The sequence below is a fragment of the Amphiprion ocellaris genome, chromosome 13 (assembly GCF_022539595.1).
Source record: "Amphiprion ocellaris isolate individual 3 ecotype Okinawa chromosome 13, ASM2253959v1, whole genome shotgun sequence".
Lineage (NCBI taxonomy): Eukaryota > Metazoa > Chordata > Actinopteri > Pomacentridae > Amphiprion > Amphiprion ocellaris.
Genome location: NC_072778.1, coordinates 4,453,719 through 4,469,546, shown reverse-complemented (window position 1 = coordinate 4,469,546; position 15,828 = coordinate 4,453,719). Strand labels below are relative to the sequence as shown.

The 15,828-nt window shown below is 39.5% G+C and overlaps 1 protein-coding gene across 3 annotated transcripts in view; it reads right to left on the bottom strand.

Moving 5' to 3' along the window:
* htr4 (5-hydroxytryptamine receptor 4) overlaps positions 1–15,828 on the bottom strand; it is a 195,062-nt gene that overhangs the window by 61,920 nt on the left and 117,314 nt on the right. For all 3 annotated transcript variants that reach the window (XM_023287710.3, XM_023287694.3, XM_023287702.3), the window contains exons 5-6: positions 5,287–5,440; positions 321–922 (exon numbers count right to left, since the gene is read on the bottom strand). In XM_023287710.3, coding sequence (XP_023143478.1) covers positions 321–922; positions 5,287–5,440 — 756 coding nt within the window. The remainder of the gene's footprint in view (positions 1–320; positions 923–5,286; positions 5,441–15,828) is intronic.

Sequence of the window (15,828 nt, the reverse complement as noted above, 5' to 3'; positions counted from 1 at the left end):
AAACTCAGATTAAAGGAGGATAATGTATTATGTATTTTATTCTCTCATATTTTCACCCTAAAAAAGTAGAACTTTTCTCACAAAATTACCATATTTTTCCTATTTTAGAAGCTTTTATTCATACAATTATGACTGTTTTATCAATATTTCCAAACTCGGCCCAGTACAATATCGTTCTTTGTGTTGCAGATGATTTATGCACCATGTATGAGCTGAATTCTACACGTCCGCTGAGGACATTTACCCTGACGCCTACAGGCACGTGTGATTTCATGCCCGCTGAACCAAACCCAAACGCTAAAATGGTGTACAGAGCTTACTTGAGTACATGTGTGGAGCCGTTGATCTGCGTGGCTGTGCAGGGAGCGCCGGACCCCAGGATGGACGGCCTGCGGTACCTCTTCCTCCCACAGCACAGGATGATGAGGAAGGCACGGCGGAAGGACTTGTTGAGGAAGGCGTAGAGGATGGGGTTCAGCATGGAGTTGATGTAGCCCAGCCACAGGCAGGCGACCCACAGCTTGTCGGGCACTGTGTAGTCTATAAAGGGGTCTACTACATTGGTGACAAAGAACGGCGCCCAGCAGAGGCAGAAACACCCCATGATGATGCACAGAGTCTTGGCTGCTTTCGTTTCTGTTCGCATGCGGTGGTTGCGTTGGTGGTCGGCCGAGTCCGACGTTGAGCCGGCGCCGACCCCAGAGGCAGCGGGGGCGCTGTTGCCGGCTCCACCCGCCCGCTGCAGCATGCTGATCTGCAGGGCGTGGGCTCGGGCCGTGATGTATATCCTCTGGTAGGCCAGCACCATGAGGACCAGGGGGATGTAGAAGGCCACCACAGAGCAGGTGAGGGCGTATGGCTTGTTGACCATGAAGACACACGACGTGGAGTTGCTGCCCTCGCTGTGCCGCCGCTCCTCAATCTGGTAAAAGACATCACAGCAGAAGGAGCTGTCAGGGTGCTGCACTCAAAGTTCTGCTATCATTATTATTACTATCATTAGGCTGCTGACATTGTGTCATTCACCACATAAACAGCAGTGTCCAAATGTCAATGTCACTAAATGGCACAAATTGTAGCTTTGGTTGGGGCCTGCATGCTTTGGCTGCAAATATGACACCAAATTCTCATTAAAAAAACAAAGAACAAGGTGGAAATCTACATTACCGTTTGGGGTCACTTAGAAATGTCCTTATTTTTGAAAGAAAAGCATTTCTTTTTCAATAAAGACAACATTAAATTAATCAGAAATGTGGTCGAGACATTGTTAATGTGGTAAATGATTATTCTAGCTGGAAATGGCTGATTTTTAACGTTAAATAATTAGCTATTAGAGAGTTCCAGGTTCACCTATATATAACCTGCAGGATTTGGAGATGTGTATATTTTGTGGCAATGAAGTTTAGCTCTTGGGGCACTTTAAGTAATCCATTTACAGTGATTTACCAATTTCATTAGTTTTGAAGTACATGCAGGATTGTTACTATAGAGAGTGTTTTGCTTGTGTAAGCTTCTGTATGTTTTTGGAAAGTGTTATTCAGTGAACAGATACTCCTTATTTAGGACTGCCTGATGAAAGTCTTGCGCTAAATGCCAGAAATACATTTTTTTTAATTTAACATACTTTATATATGCCAAAAATGACAGCAGTTCATTCAGTTGCCAGTCTGTTGAACTGCGATTGATGAACTGTTTGCATTAACCAAAGCAAACACTGTGTGACAATGCGGCAAACAGTGAAGACAAAGTGAAAACATGATGTATTTATATAGCAGTTACAACAGAAAGTAATCCGAGAAAAGGCTAAAAGCGTAGCCTCATTATCTTGCTCTTAGCTGACAGATGCTGATCAATAATTTATAATTTTATTCTTAAATAAAGCATAATTTAGACTGAGGAAACTGGTTGTCAGATAACTGCTCTTTTATTTTACTATGTACAGTGCAACCTTGACTCTCACCCAGTGCAATTTTGTCTTGTTTTTGTACCATGCATTCTTACCTTTTTATTGCATTTGATCTGTATTCTGTTATTTTGTAATGACTGCGTGCTCTTTGTTCTACTATGCTGCTAATGTTTAACAATGACAATAAAGATCCATTCTATTCAAAATTTAAAATGGAAAATCACTACAACACCAAGGAAAATGTGGAAGGCAGAGAAGCAAACACCCCAGAATTATTCACTCCACAGCCACACGTGTTGAACTGCTGAGCGGCTCCACCGTCAAGCATCTTCCTACTTTGCAACAAGCCACTTAAAATGCCGCGCTGACTTCATGCAGCAAAAAGGGAACACAGCTCCGGAGGCAGAGGGAGGTTCCATACGTCACCATTTATCACCGTCGAGTCCCATCGTAGATCCTCCATCGCTATCATCTCATCTCTGCGGGAATCTATGGCTCCAGGCCACGAGATGAATAATACAGAGATCAATCCATAGCGCTGAGACGAGGCACGCTCCCTCATGTGTAAAACTGAGGTGCATTTTATGAATGAGTTCACATGTATAGGTGTAAAATGTTCTGTGTATCCATGAGGGTTAAGCTTACTAAATCTCCTGTTTGGATGCACACAGTGAGCCCAGTGTATTAAAAAAGGATAAAAAAGATGTTTTTAATCAGTGCTTGATGCATGTATAGTTGATGTTTTCACAGTCCGTTACTGTGGAATAAACACTCACTGACCACTTTATAATGTACACCTTGCTAGTAAAAGGCTGAACCCACTTTTGCCTTCAGAACTACCTTAATTCTTCATGGCATAATTTCCACGAGGTGTTGAAAACATTCCTCAGAGATTTTGGTCCATATTCAATTCAATTCAATTTGATTTATAGAGCCAATTACATGTCAAATTGTCTCAAGACACTTTACAGAAACCCATTTGCCCGAACCCCCAGAGCAAGCCCTGAGGCGGCAGTGGCAAGAAAAAACTCCCATTTAACAGGAAGAAACCTTGAGCAGAACCCTCTGCATCTTATTACTCGACTGATTGTTCACTAAATGAGTGAAACATCAAAGCTGCAGTAAAAAATTAAGCTGTTTCAAGTGCCGATGCTGCTATTTTAATGACCTATTCATGGGTTTAATCTTTACCTTTAGGCAAGAGACTCGAAAATTAATTGAAAAATCATCTTACACTGCCTTTAAACAGAAGGCTTAACAGGGTAATACTTTGTTAATTTTGCAAAGTGTGGTCAAATAATTCTCTAAACATCTATATATATTATACACACATATTTTTACAAACAGCAAATCAAATTTCTTTAGCACATCCATACAAATATCCTGTGAATACCATGACACTGTCCTACTCTGAGATTTTTAGTGCCAGATCTAAAGCAAACAGCTTTCAATCAGTTGGTATAATCTCCGACAACTCTCACATTTCTGTTGCCATTTCAAAATACAGCTTTTCTAGGCTTAAGTGATGTTATTTGGTGTAAAACCACAGACTGTGATCCTTTGCCAGTAAGAACTGTGTCTTGTACAAAGACATAAAAAAACAACCGAAAGCTGTACAAACAACCCCTGAGATGTACCTTTGCCTCTTGGCACCTGGTTTCCGGCTGTTTTGTTGAGTGCTGGAGCTCCAGCTTGTGCCAGAACTGACCGACTGCTCAGAATATTTAGCAGCTCTAATTGGACCCACAGAGAGCTGCTGCCACTGTTGCTGCACAGCGCTAACTTTACACTGCTGTTGTGCTAAACTTCTGTCTGAGTCTGTGTGTGTGCGTGTGCATGCGTGCGTGTGTGTGTGCATGTGTGCTGCCAAACTGAGCAAGCTGGTCCTCCCGTTGACAGGCAGCTCGAAAGTAACTTTTTCTGGCATTCAGATGGAGGCGGACAGGGGCGAGCGAGGTTAATAGTGGCTGGGGAATCTCTCTCTCTCCCTGTGTCTCATCATGCACTCATATATATATGTATATATATATATATATATATATATATATATATATATATATATATATATATATATATATATATATATATATATATATATATATATATATATTTATTTACCAATAAGCCACAACATTACAACCACTGACCAGTGACCACTGCACAACCCAGAGAACCCAGAGGATCCAGTGCCAACATCCTGGTGCCAGACCCCATAGGACACCCTGAGAGGTCTTATGGTCCAGACCCAATGGTTCAGAGCATTTTTGAAGACATAAGGGGGACCAACACAATTTTAGGCACATGGTCATAATGGTATGCCTAAACGGTGTATATTCTTTTGTAATTAGATGTCGTTGTTGGAGAAATGTTGGTCATTGGTCCACTCCTGGGAAGGTTCTGCAATCTCGTTATACATTGTATAATGACAATAAAGAATATTCTATTCTATTCTATTCTCCACTGTTCCATGTTCCTCCATTTGTGGATAATGTCTCTCACTGTGGTTCTCTGGAGTCTCAGAGCCTCAGCAATGGCTTTGGAACCCTCCAGACTGATGAATGTCAATGACTTCGTTTCTCATCTGCTCTTGAATCTCTTCAGAACGTGGCATCATGTGCTGCTTTTTGAGACCCTTTAGCTACTTCACATGATTCTAATAGATTATCTTTTTGGCAATTTTACATCATTCTTGTAGTTTTGGGCATTTACTTTGATTTTATCTTGAGAATAAGGAAGAAAAAATCTGTTCAGACAGAAATGATCTGAACAAAAGTGCTTCAAGATTCCTTCTGATCCAAACTGTGACTTCAGAGTGTATTCTTTTTGCATTTCGTTACTCTAAACTGTCGGTTTCAGCACCAGATTATGTCTCAATCTCATGCCTTCTGTTCGCTATTCTTTTATTAGACAATAAATGGAATCCTTTGCACAAACAACACACTTGCAACACTGACTGAGCTACTTTACATTTTTAGAGTGAAATATAGAAACAGCTTGACTCCACGTCTGGGGCGTCAGTACCCTTGTCCTTCTGTCTCTGCATCTGACATGTTGATGCTGTTGCCATAGCAACACACGAAACATTGCTTCCTTCTTCTAAACAATGCTTCTCGGGACTATAATTTGTTTCTTAGTGCATGTGAACACTGATTGTTGTTTTTTTTCTGTTTATGCAAAACATGTTTTGTTCAACTTTTCTTTTTTCCATGCGACATCTTTCTCTTTGTCTCCTCCAGACAACAGCAGCGTCAGCTATCAAGAACTTGCATCTCCTGTTGAGACGTGAAACATTTTGGACTTCATTGCCACATAAAAAACCAAGCCAGGCTGCCGAACGAAACTCCTTGCCCCCACACGATCACACAGGCTACAGTACTCACCAGGTGGTCGATGCCGATGCTGTTCCATCCCTGCATGATGGGCAGAAAGGAGATGAAAGTGGGAATGACCCAGCAGCCACCGATCATTAGAGCCACTCGCATGGGCGTCATCTTGTTCCGGTAGACAAGAGGTTGGCAGCAGATCGCGTAGTACCTGCAGAAAGATGATAGATAGGGGTGTAAATGTGATCAAATGGAATCAGTATATCACACAGGTTATCTGATAACATGCTGTCGAAGGACTCACAACACTGTTTTCATTAAAATCTACACTTTTTGCATTGAATGTTTCAAGCAAAACTGACACTTTTGTCAGATCTAGAGTAGCTGTCAGTGGACAAGACAAAACCAGTGAGTCCAAATAGCAACATTAAAGCTGCAGATAAAGGAAAAGTTATATATAAAATACAAATTTTTGATAAACGCAAGGTCAGATAGAAGAGGAAAAGTTTATGTTGAAAGACAGTTTTTTAGATAAAAGAAATTTTTGATATGGTTGAAATACTGGAAACCGGGGTTTTTTGGAAATTCTTGTCTCTTTGAGGTTGGCCATGCCTTTTTATTTTCTGTTGCTTTAAAAATGCTATAAACAAAACCAGATCTGTTAGAGCATTTGATATTAAATCATTAGAAGGACGAGGAATGAAGCCGCAAAGGGACACAGTTAGATTGCTTATTAATGGTGTTTTCTGTCATTCAGTTCTTCTGTTTTTGTATCTCTTTTCCATCTTAAATAAGTTCCTTTGACAAGATGAGAGGATTGTTGCTGCATATATTTATAACTAGAATGTTTTCAGAAATCAGATATTTCTTTCATTTTCTATTCTGTCTCTTCTTGTATTCCCAGGTTTTTATTCCTTAATATTCTTGTCTTCTTTCTCCATTCTCAATCCTGCCTTTGACTGTTACATTTTTGCCCCCTTTTTTCTTAAAATTGCCAACTCTTTGCCAAATCTTCATCCGCAAACCTTCACTGAAAATAAAATGAAAGATCACATGAACTCACAACTGTCCTGACACCATCACAGTCCATCTGTGGCCTCATTTCCTCCACTTATCACTGTCCTTGGCTGCTCAATTGCTGCTTAAGACGGAAGGGTCAGCTTTGTCAGCTGCAGCTCCCCACCACTTGTCCTTCATGACAGTTATTAGAGGTACAATCGACTGATGTAGACAAATATCCTCTTTCATTTGGTGCATCTGGCAGTAACCTTTGACGGTCAACACCAAGAAGACAGAACACCGGACTTGGAATTTTGTCTACATCCTCTATGTGAGAGCGGCTAAATCAGAGAAAAGTCACAAAGCTGACAACAGCTGCCAATGGATGGAACTGAAAAAAGTGGTCCCAGTTGGCAAAACATCATTTAATGTCAACTGTCTCTGTCTTCTTCTCATTCTGACCCATTTCTGTCAGTACTATTGCCAACATTTTACTCTTTCCTTTACTTTCTTCTTCTTCTTTGCCCTCCTTTGATGTTAAAACATGGTTGGAACTAGCAACCCTGTATGACATTTTGATAATAAATTCTTTGGTTTGGTTATTTTTTCCAAGATAAAATTGCCAAATTCTCAGATTCCAGCTTGGTAAATGTGAATATTTTCCTGCTCTGTGACAGGAAACTGAATATCTTTGGGTTAAGGATAAAACACTACATTTGGTATCTTATTCTAAATAAACAGCTCATCAATTATTTAAAAAAAAAAAAAATCAACAGATGAGTCGACGCTGAAAGTGACGGTTAGTTGCAGGCTGTAACAGACATAACAGGATTATCCTGAAACAACTGGAACCACATTCTTTTTTCTTTCTTGAATATCACCTCCTCGTTTAATGTGCAGCTCCCTGAATACCAACCACATACACACATCCTCTCTCTGAATTTGCTTTGTCACCAGCTCCTATGTGTGTGTTCAGTGTGATATCAGACACCACAGCAGGAACTCCAAGTGCGCCGTCAGGCAGTGATTTCACTAATATGACGTCGGCGTTACAGTGCATGAATGGAGCTGCACGGATGATAGAGAAACACTGTGAATGAACGCAGTGAAAGAGAGGAAGATGACTTGTGAAAGGAGGAGAATAGAGGATGACAGAAGACAAAAAGAGCCAAGGGGGGGAGAGAGAAAGAAGTAAAAAAAAAGAGAGAAAGAAGGATGAATAAACAGAAAGGGAGGAAAAAAGAGAAAGAGGAGATTAATCCCTTTATAGAGAAGCTGGAATGACAGATGTGGCACCGCTGACTGTAACAAATCCTCCACATCTGCAATTTCACCTGGCCTGCTCAGTGACCGTGCGTGTGCGTGTGTGTGTGTGTGTATGTGTGTGCGTGTGTGTGTGTGTGTGTGTGTGTGTGTGTGTGTGTTTGTGGATATTGACCAGAGCTCAGGCCTGCTCCAGTGTGATAGGAAACAGACTGAATCAACATTATCGTCTAAGCTGACTTTGTGTGTGTGTGTGTGTGTGTGTTTGGGCTGACAGACATGATTTGACTTATAATTTTTTAAACACCTGCTTCAATACAATATTCACTGTGTAATAGATTTAAAACGTGATGGAGCATTAAGACACCATCAAAAGTGCGACTGAGGGGAGCACGAATTTGGAAAATCATTGAGGAAACAGTTTAAAATTTGTGTCAAACACGTGGCTAATAAAAAAATGAGAGTCGGCTTATGTCAGTCAAACCACAAACTAAAACAGCTGTAGTGATAAAAACATTTAAGTTGGCATTAAAACTCCATTTCTTATATGATGCTATATTAAGAACAAATCAGCATGTAGACAGGTCTTTCCCAACTGTGAAATTTCTACCTCCTGGTCCTTTTTGGTTACTTTTAGTTTCACCCTCCTGTTAGGTTCATTTCTCAGGAACAGCAATGATGTTCCTTTGATGTTTAAAAAAATCCCAATAAACATTGTATCTCGTGATTAACTCCATTACTAAGCATTTCAATCAATATTTAGTGCAATGGTGTTCTTTACCTCTCACGGATCACCGTTCAATGAGGATAATTCACTTGTTTTTCATAAAAGATGCAACTTTTTTTAATGCACATTGGAGTAATGTACATATAAAATCCAACCGTTTTACATTACAATGACTTTTTAAAAATTTTATTTTACATTTTGAATTTTTTTCTATTTATGGAGTTAATAAATTAACACAGGACGCCTCTTCTGTTCAGGATACAAATATGTGAAATAAATCATTTTCATTTTAGAAGGGGCTTTATACAAAAAACCCCCATACTTTTAACATTTTCTTTTTACATTTGCTTATTTATTTATTTCACTTTAAAATGGGTCAATTTGACCCATAACAGAACAGGAAGGTTAATATTTATTTATTTGTATATTTTATTGCTGTCTCAGTTTTCAGTTACTGTTTTTTTTTTATTTACTCTCTAGTTTTTCCTCAGTGAAGCACTTTGGTCACCCTTTGGTCTGTTGTAAAGAGCTATATCAACAAGCTTTGATTGACTGACTGATTGATTATATTGAACAGTTAAAGTATTCTTGTATCTGCTGCTTTTCTCAAAGATGAGTCACATATTTCTCTCATTAACTGGTGGAACCCAAACTTCTGAAGTTACATTGATCAGGTGGAGCACTTTAAATTGTCTGTTAAATGACATTTCAGAAACAGCTTTTTCTAGGTCATGGGTAAACTTGCATGTGGTAATATTACACTGTACCAAAGTCTTGGTATCTGCCCCTCAAACTTCCTCTCCACGGTGGCTGAATTTACACATTTTTACAACCTTTGCTTATCCTCCTCACAGGGTTGACTGAGCATTGTGCTCTGCTGCTGCAGTATTAAAGCTAATCCAGTTTATACCATCGTCAGTCACTGTGGATATTTTCCCTCCGTCTCTGCTATGATCCTACCTCATTACCTACTCGCGGTGCGTGGCATTTCACAACCATCAGTAATTTGAAGTGGGTGTGTGTACTGTGTGTGGTCTGCATATGCTGTGGCATTAAAAAAAAGAAAAAGAAAAAAAAGGTCAGGAGGGGGTCTTTTCTATTTGAATTCCCAAAATAGTCATGTTGAAGGGTTGTAGATGGATTCTTTAAGTGTGGATGTGGAGGTCTGAATGACACAACCCCCCAGTGTCTCCAACACAAGTATGAATCCTCACTTTGTATCAACAGAAATGTCCACACAAACACACTGATGCACTAAATTGCCAAGGTTTAAATGCATACAAAGAACCAAGGGTATGCCTAGACGCACAAAGACACACTCATACACGCACATGAACCTGGGTAAGATTAGAAGCAGACGCAGCACAGCTGAATGGCAGCACGTCCCCACCGAGAGCACTTTAAACGGCCTCGGTTCCCCTTTGATCTGCAAAACATTCCTCTCTATTTATTTCTGACGATTTTATTCTGACATTATTTATACGGGAGCTGGTTTCTGAGAACAGCCAAACCCAAAGTTGGTTGTTGAATTCCATGTTCACATGCTGCAGCACTTTTTTTTTTCTTTTTTTGCAGACCAGAGGTTTGCAGGTATCTTCGAGACTTCTTGTTAGGTCAGAAAGCCTTGGAAGGTGACTGACTATACGCTCACTGGCCACTTTATTAGGAACACCTGCAAAATCTAATGTAATCCAATACAACAGCTCTGCAACAAATTCTGCTTTTAAGAAACTTTTGCTGTTGTCACGCTGTTAAAAATGCAATAATTGTACCTTCTATTTAATATTGAGATCACTAGCGGACTGCAATTAAAAGCATTCTATTTATTTTGTCCACCTTTATAATATACATGCATATATACATGGTGCTGCACCACCAGCCACTCATTAATAAGTTTATTATGTGTATTAATGAGCTTGTTTTTTTAGCATATTTTTTTTGAAAATGCAGCAGCTTTATTTATAAAACATTCACAGTTGTACCTAATAAAGTGGCCAGTGAGTGTCTATAAAGTCTCAGTGTCACAAATGAACGACAAAATTAATTTCACAAGTGAAGAGTTGTAATATATAACAAAGATCCATTTTAGGGGAAAGTATGTTCTCAGGTTAAATTCAACATTCATTATCCCAAACCCTTTTAAATGGTTTTATATAAGCAAGTATTACCATTTCCCCAAATGGCAAATATACATGCTCTTCACATGAGACTCAAGCTTTACACAGTAGGATGCCTCATAAATGACCGACACCCCTTTTTCCATTAGGCAGAAGTGAACGTTTGACTTCATTGCACCATCTTGTTTACTGTCACAATCAAGTATCGACCAAACAACAAATATTAAACAAAACCAAAAGCAAGACTGGCAAAAAAATCCTGTTATTACTGAAAAAACAAATGTGATGCCGCAGTATTGAGATGATTGAGAAAAATTCTGTATGAGCAAGTATGGTTGTAGCATTTAATAAAAGCTAAAGGAAAAAAATAAACAAGCATCTTGGTTGTCAAATTCATGTGTGATTGGACTTTGGTGCCTACAGACAGTGCAGGAGGTAATAGGAATCATTTATTTTTTTCCCCTCAACTAGTTACTTTTAAATTGATCAAAATCTAGTGAAAATGTGTCTGACTGAAGTAAAAGTTAAGGGGACTACATTATGAGGCTACAAAGACAGCTGAATTAAAGATATCTGATGGAAAAAAAACTCAAGAAGTTCCACTGACAAAGATACTACCAAGCACAATCAGGATCACCGTCCAGCCAAAAATGAATTTTGGGATTCAGAGTCACCAGCTGACTGGACTGATTTGACTCACCTGGGGTGCCAAATCAGGTGGATCTAGTTAAATATAATTACCTCCCTGAGAGGACAGAACACCAGAACCCCTCTGAGTCACACGCTGGTAAGAATTAACTCACCCCCGAAGAAAGTGGGTCAAAATTTAATGCTTTATGACACTTGTTTAAAAAATAATTCCACCCACTAAACAGTAATAGCAGCACTCTGTCCTGTCAGTCATTAACATCTGCTCCGTTTCTGTCTGAGAGGCGTAATTAGCGTCGGCTGCTTTTGGTGGTTTTGGTTGCAGATGATATACTGGAGGACAATTTGCTCACTTGGTGCAAGATAAGGAATCATTCATAAAAGGTGGAGGATTAGCAAGATACAGCATTGAAGCAAGAAAACAGACATACAAAAGCTTTCATAATGTAAGAACTCATCTAAAGATTTTCTCTGAGGCAGCTGCTATTATGTATGTATAACAAGGTCACAGCTCAGTTTGCCTTCGGAGTGGAAATTCTTCTGAATGGCTCTGCTTCATCCACTATGTCTGTACAGTCTTATCTTCCCTATATTCCCTTTTTTGTTCACTACACCTCTCTACTGTGTGTTCGCGACTTGAGTTATTTCAGTGGCAGCTAGGAATTGTATTACCTTGTCATATTAATCTCTTCTCTCTCTATTGACAGCCCTCATCTTTTACTTTATTGATGTGGTTCTTTATTTGAGGACTCTGTCACAGCAATATTTATCCTGCAAATATGTAAAAACTGTTTCCATTCTGAATCTTCTACACTTCTATTCTACAATGCCATTTAGCAGACGCTTTTATCCAAAGCGACGTACAAATGAGAGTAGATACAACACAAGCAAGGATCTAGTCATGAGAAAACAACCTGGATAAGCACCATAAAACAAGTTTAGAAGTGCAACATATGATCATCAACATCTACATGTGCTGTACATCTGTGATAAAGTGCAGTGAATTCTGAATCATATCATTTAGCCACGACTGCCTGAGCATGTTATGTTGTAACACGGGTAGAAAAATGCTGTGTAGTGTCGGGGGTAAAAATGGAGATTCAAACATACAGTTTTTCTGACAACCTTGGTGATGAAAGTCCTGCAATATGAGTGAAAGCTCCAAAACAGCTGCAGAGTGGACTGAGCTGTGAGCTTCTTTTGACGGCGTGCACAATAACAGTGCATTCACAATAGCTAGTATTGCAGTATTGTGGTGCAAACTCTCTATTTAATTAGTTAATTATAATCAAATGACCAAAACCAAGCCATGGACTGTAAGATATAACACTAACAGCCTAATTTTGGATTCAAACTCCCTTTCTGGCTGTTGACTGAACCCCTACAAACCCATTTCTGAGTATCACAGCAATGTTTGATTGACACCAGGGATGCAAATTTTGAATAAATTTCTTTGTCAATAATCGACAACATTTTCAACACTCGAATAGCTGATAATAAAAATTGAGCAGTGAATATTTGTCCGATGCTAATATTGTTGTTTAGTCATGGGCATGTGATTTGGACTCAAAAGCAGCTCTGTCTGCAGCTCTAAATACGTGGACTTTGGTTGAAGGTCATTAAGTGTCACAGAAGTCTTTGTCATGGTGCCTGTTGTTAGCTACACCCCCACCATGCTCTATGCTTTCCAACACAGAGCTCCCTGTAGTCCTACAACATAAAACAGTAAGAGGCTCTACCTGGTGGAACAACCATGGACTAACACTAATCTAAAAGACATTTTGGAACATGCATGTAGATAGCACAGGTTTTGTCCGTCGTTTGAAGCTTGTAGAGCAACTGTAAACCCTCTCACTCCACACTATATTTTGGCCTACCGGAGCTTTCCAACCAGATTCAAGACTATCTCTGTAACGTTCAGAAATGGCTTGGATACAAAAAATGTCAGCTCAGCTGCCAGATAGTGGCAGATTCTCCTTCCCTTCTCCCATCTCTCCCTCTCTAAGGTGGTGTGTGGCATGCGGACAGGTGCTGCCAATCACAATCAGCTGAATTGGCAGGTGAGCAGGTGGGAGTAATCACCACGCATCATCCTCCTTCCGTAAAAGCCAGACGCTGCCACTATTTATCGCCAGATTGTGAACTAGTCCAGCCCTGGTTCAGTCTAGCTCCCTTTTGTTGTTGCTCGTGCTCATAGTTCTCTCTTTGTTCTAGTTGGATTCCTGCCTGGATTCCCCTTCAGTCACCCTGCCTGTCCGGGTTTCCTCCGAACCACCATCGATCTTCGTCCTCCATCACCCCACCAGCCAAGACACTTCACACCGATCACGGCAGCACCTGCTCGGACTCCGACTACCACCTGGCCACATGCTACGTCTCTTGCCCTACCTTCCCGGCTCCAGTTCTCTGCCTTGGACAATTAAGTCCCCAGCTCTTTCAACGAGCCAGTTCAGTTTGTGTATTCCTGTTCTCAGAGTTCCTGGTTAGTTCCCGAGTTTGTTCTGCTCCTGAGAGTACTTACTTGTGTTACCATGCATGAAATTCTTGGTAGTAATGTTACTCCATATCCTGTTTACTCCTTAGCTGTCCTGCCTTGGGAGTACCAAGTTCCGGGTCTGTTTTCGTAGATTCCAAGACTTTCCTGAGTTAGTACTTCCTGTTTTGTGACCTTCTAGTGTCACATCCTGTTGTAGTTTCTTGTAAATTTTGTAATAAACAAGTGTTTTACTTGCATGTCAAGTCTGTTGTGTCTCTGTTGCCTTGTGAGTCTCTGATTTACGGCATTATAACAAAAAAGTTTTTTTTTTTCTTAATGCATCGCAGGGCTATGGACATGTCCACATAGTTAAAAACTACACACACACACACACACACACACACACACACACACACACACACACACACACACACACACACACACACACACACACACACACACACACACACACACACACACACACACACACACATATTTATTTATTTTTTTTTTTTTTTTTAAAACATAATTATGTGTTTCAAGTTTAAAATGTATTGTGATTATATAGGTTCTATATAACAGCATCATAATATAGGCTCCTTTTTCTTTTTCACTTCATCCTGCTCTCTCTAAGTTTGCCTCTTCATGGAAGGCCTTTGTGTTTCAGCATCCTCCTTGTGGCGTTTCTGTTATTTTTAGTCTTAATCCATTTCTTTTCAGACCCTTTCCAGCATCTTCAGCTATACAGTAAATGAATGAGAAGCTTTATCCTGCAGCTGCTCACTTGTTTCTGTGTTCTTTCAGTTTTCTTCTCCATTTCCACTTCTTTCCTCTCAATACCCCCTTTTTTTCCTTTCTCTGTCTTGCACACAAGCTTGTGTTGTCTTTCAGCCAAGTTCTTAAAGCAGAAATACACCACAGGCAACAGATGTTTCTTTTTCGATTTGTGTTTTTCTTGCAAAACAAGCATCTTGGTTCTATTGCTTTCAGTAATTAATTCACTATTTTCTAAATTCTCCATTTTTTTTGTTTTATTGTTGGTGTTTTGTTGGTACTTGAATAGTCTTTGTTCATGGAAGACATGCTGAGGTAGAAATGACTGAATGATGGCTGAATTCCATTCCTTCAGTTTCCTGAGGTTGTGCATGCTGGCTCGGCTTACTGGGGCACTAAAATACAACAGATCCATTGTTGATCTTATTTGTAACATAACACCTGCGCTTTACAATGCCAAGCTAAATTTCTGTTGGCCTATATTGGGGAATTCAATGATAATTCTACTGCTGAAAACCCTGGCGGTCTTCTTGATAATCCATCCAAGTGGAGGAGCAAAGCAGAGGAAACCAGGGACAGAAAATAAAGACATTTCCAATGAATTAAGATGAAATGCTGCTGGTGGGACAGTAGAGAAGTTCTTTACCGGAGGTACATGACCTGCAAAACAACGACTTTGCAGGTCAAACATAAATGCTGTCTCAAGTCTAAGGTCTAAACTTTAAGTTTCCTGAAAAGGTCACAGTGGACTCCTTCACTAATCTAATCTTAAACTTACACAAAACAACAGCTGTAGCCAAGGTGGTAAAGTGACTGCTTCTATAAATGTAAGGTTGGTGGTTCAGCCTCCATGTCCTCCTGTTCTATGTCAAGTAGATGTAAATTATTTAGAAGACTATTGCATGTAAATGTATGTAACTTAATTTTACTAACTAAACTTGTCCTTAATGCTTAGATGCATAAGTGGGTAAAAAAAAAAATTACCCAGTGAGGTCATTTTCTTGCGATATCTTTGTCATGAAAAGTTTTTATCATTTCATATTATATATGTTCCCTTTTATACTTTTAAAGAAATTGTAATATTTGTATTACTACCTCAACCTCTTCATCACTGATAATATCATACGAGAGGCGATGCAGTGCACAAACTTTGAGGGCTGGAGGAAATGAGTGGAAAAATATCAACAAAATGGATGTTGACACTCTTTTTCAATAATCAAAATCTGTTGAAAAGTGAACAGTAAACATATTTCAAACATGAAATCATTCTTCTGTGGTTAAAAATATCATACAAACAACAATAGAAATGATTATTCTTAACTAAAATGACAAAAATGACATAAAACCACACTGATTTTCATATGGGTCAGAGTGTAGGGTCCAATGACTTGTAAATCTAAGGTTTAAGAAAACAGTCTGTAGGAGTTTGTCAAGCATTTGAGTGTGAGATCTTACAATTGTGTTCACAAGGGATGTGAAAAGTGAGTGTAAGATGGTTTGGTGCAGCATTGTACCAGACACCTGTGGTAAAGAGGGAGCCTGAAGGTAAAGCTCTCAATTTACCAGTCGGTCTGTGTTCCAACTTTGATCAAAAG